The following is a 2,909-nucleotide window of genomic DNA, read 5'->3' as shown; positions in this document are numbered from 1 at the left end:
CGTCCCGCACACGGACGAAACGAGCCGCCCCACGCGGCCGCTCGACCCGCCCTCTCATTTCGGCGGCCGCTCTTTCCGCGGATCCCGGTTTGCGCTCCCCGGACCGGGCCGCGATCCCGCCCGCACCCGCACCTTTGCAGGGCCATCTTCCGCCCGCCGACCGCACCATGCACACTCTCCCCGCCCTGCCCCGCCATGGCCGCTCCGCACCGCCCCCACGCGCTGCACGACGCGGCCCCGTCGGGGCGGGCCCGGCCGCTGCGTTTCCTGGGCGGCGGCGACCCCTGGCGGCTCACAGCTCTCCCTCCTGTTCGCGGAGCCCTGCGCCCTCTTCCTCTTTGCACCCCATCGCTGCAAAAACTCCCTTCTCCTGTGCTTTGGTTGCAAGTTTGTAACTGCGAAGAAAAACAGTGACAGGAAGAGATGGCACAACTGCTCAGCTCCCCTTGCTACATGAAGCACGGCCGCCTGGAAAGCACATTTCCTCATTGCTGAGAATGAACTATACAACACGAAACAGGACAATAAAGACAAATTGGTGGCGTGGAATTTTATTTTATTATATTTTAAGTTATGATTTCCTATGGATTGAGGCAGTTAAACAAGCTGTTTGTTTGAATGCTTCGCTGCTCCCCAGTGTGGTTTGGCACCACCTTCATGAAATACTCAGCAGGTTTTCAATTGATAATATGTTGAGGGATATATTTATAAGGAATGCTTTTCTTAACGGTAAAATGCTCTTTTTTATTTTTTTATTAACAGAAGAAGATGGTTGAACATTTTAGGTTTAATTTAAGGAAACTGAAATGATCTAATAATATTACAACAAATGACATGTCTAAGAGGATGAAATGTTGATTATAACTTAACAGCGCCCTTTCGAAAGGCGTGCTGTAGGAGATTTAACAAGTTACAAATATATACACAATATATCATCTTAAGATGCCTTTGTCATTCAAAAATGTTAATTGAAAAAACTGAAAACTACTGTAGGTAGCTCTTCTACCACAGCTGTAAAGCTAAATGTTTTGACTGTATGCGTTATATACAACGCTGTCTCATCTGCCATTTCTACAACAGTACGCAAAAATATTTTAAACAAGAAATCCACATAAATAATGTTCTAGTTGTAGTGAAATATGTGACCAATGGTTTAAAATAAGTAACTCAATAACAGAGACAGATCCTGATGTAACCAGCACATACAGTCTGAAAGATAAAAATGGACTCACATAATCTCTGTTAAGGCCACCAGCACCTTGCGTTACAAAGAGCACCAAGGCAACACAGACAGGGAACATGTAAGAGGTAGCGTGTCATCTGTTAAGATGTGTGGGTCCACAAAGGACTACCATAGAACTATAAGAAAAAATGACTTATTGTATTGTGGCATAGTTCAATTTTCAGCTATAGCTATTGCACATTTAGGAGCATTAGCCAGTATTGCTCCTTGGTATTGTATGTCTCCAGCTTTCCTCTGGGTGTTCTTTTGCAGTGCTGTCATGCAGGTTGTCAGGAACACCAGAGGTCCTGAAAAATTCCATGCTCAGATATTCAGTTCCTGGAAATTATGCAAGAAAGCACCAACCACTATTAAAAAGACATTTAAATACTTCAGGAAAATTGTTGTAGTATTTTCTTTCTTTTCTTAGTTTTTAAATGCCATTTCTCCTTCCTGAGGTTCTTTAACCAACAACGTTCAAAACGATTCTTCAGTTTGAGAGCAATTTTTTCTCATTCATTACTCTTGCATTCACTCTGCAGCAGTCCTGAACTGGTGCAAAAGAACCAGGATACAGAACTCAAAGGAAGCACACCAAGCCACTTTCTACGAAGTGCTGCTGTCCTGGTTTGAGATGAGGAAGTGTATGAACTTGAACAACTGGAAGCTGGTTGGTGTCCTGAGTGTGAAAAAAGAACTGTGTCTTGTGCCAGCTGCCATCCTGAATCTGCAACACACAGAGGCAGAATAATAAATTCACATCAAAGATGAGATTCAAAACACAAAGGGAAGTTGTGCTTCCTTCCACCCTTCCAAAGGGAAGGGTGAGAGAAGTGTACATAAGCATTTCTTCCAGCAGCTTGTAAAGAAACTGAGTAACTCAACAAATGCCATTTCTTCCATGTAGTATCACAGTGCTAAGAAGTACTTACCATGCATTCATCCACAAGCACCTTTGGTTCAAGTAGTGAATTGGCTTTGAACACTTGTCCATTCCATCCTCTGAAGCTAACAGATGTCTTCTGCCCTCCTGCCTCACTTAATCCCCATATCGGTGTGTTCAGACAGTGAACTGTGATACTGTGGGTTGCTTCTGAGCTCAGTAAATGAAGAAAGTTCATCTGCACTTTTCCAATGCCAAACTCCAGCTAAGTTTGAAAAGAAATTTGCTGTTATTCTTACACACTGAATGGTCACAGCAGCGCTAAATGACATGCATAGGTGCGTGCACTGTTTACACATGGAAGGAGCAGAAAGACTCCATCAGGATGCCGTGTGTACCTTTGTCACAGATGGTGGTGTTAAACATGTCTGACCACCTGCAGTGAAGTTGCAGAAAACCTCAATGGCATCAGAAGGACAGCCAATGTTGGGGTCAATCCAGTACTTTCCTATTAGTGTAGAATCCCAGAGAGAAAATGAAACCAAAATATAAATGTCACTAAGCAATTTACTCAAATATTCATAATTCTTGGCAAGTATTAGATTTGTTATTACCATAGTTTCACTGGGAAATGGATGAAAGGGAACATGGAAGTCTTTCCACTTCCATAATTCTATTAACAACGGATGCTGAGCAAGTCTATTCACTGCTCAGAAAGTGAATTATGTCACAGTATTGACATTACACTTTCAAATAATTATTTTAGTTTAAACCATTAATTTGACACCTGCTGAAATATCAGCT

The 2,909-nt window shown here is 42.9% G+C and overlaps 1 protein-coding gene across 4 annotated transcripts in view; it reads right to left on the bottom strand.

Annotated features, from left to right (window-relative positions):
• Positions 1–535: 535 nt before the first annotated feature.
• The window catches only part of COL24A1 (collagen type XXIV alpha 1 chain), a 107,428-nt gene continuing 105,054 nt past the window's right edge, over positions 536–2,909 (bottom strand). For all 4 annotated transcript variants that reach the window (XM_015870173.2, XM_015870175.2, XM_032446351.1 and 1 more), the window contains 3 exons: positions 2,504–2,613; positions 2,155–2,370; positions 536–1,949 (listed from right to left, as the gene is read on the bottom strand). In XM_015870173.2, the coding sequence (XP_015725659.1) occupies positions 1,803–1,949; positions 2,155–2,370; positions 2,504–2,613 (473 nt within the window). In that variant the 3' untranslated portion in view covers positions 536–1,802. The remainder of the gene's footprint in view (positions 1,950–2,154; positions 2,371–2,503; positions 2,614–2,909) is intronic.

This window comes from Coturnix japonica, chromosome 8 (genome assembly GCF_001577835.2).
Source record: "Coturnix japonica isolate 7356 chromosome 8, Coturnix japonica 2.1, whole genome shotgun sequence".
NCBI lineage: Eukaryota > Metazoa > Chordata > Aves > Galliformes > Phasianidae > Coturnix > Coturnix japonica.
This window is presented reverse-complemented; position numbering and strand designations above follow the sequence as displayed.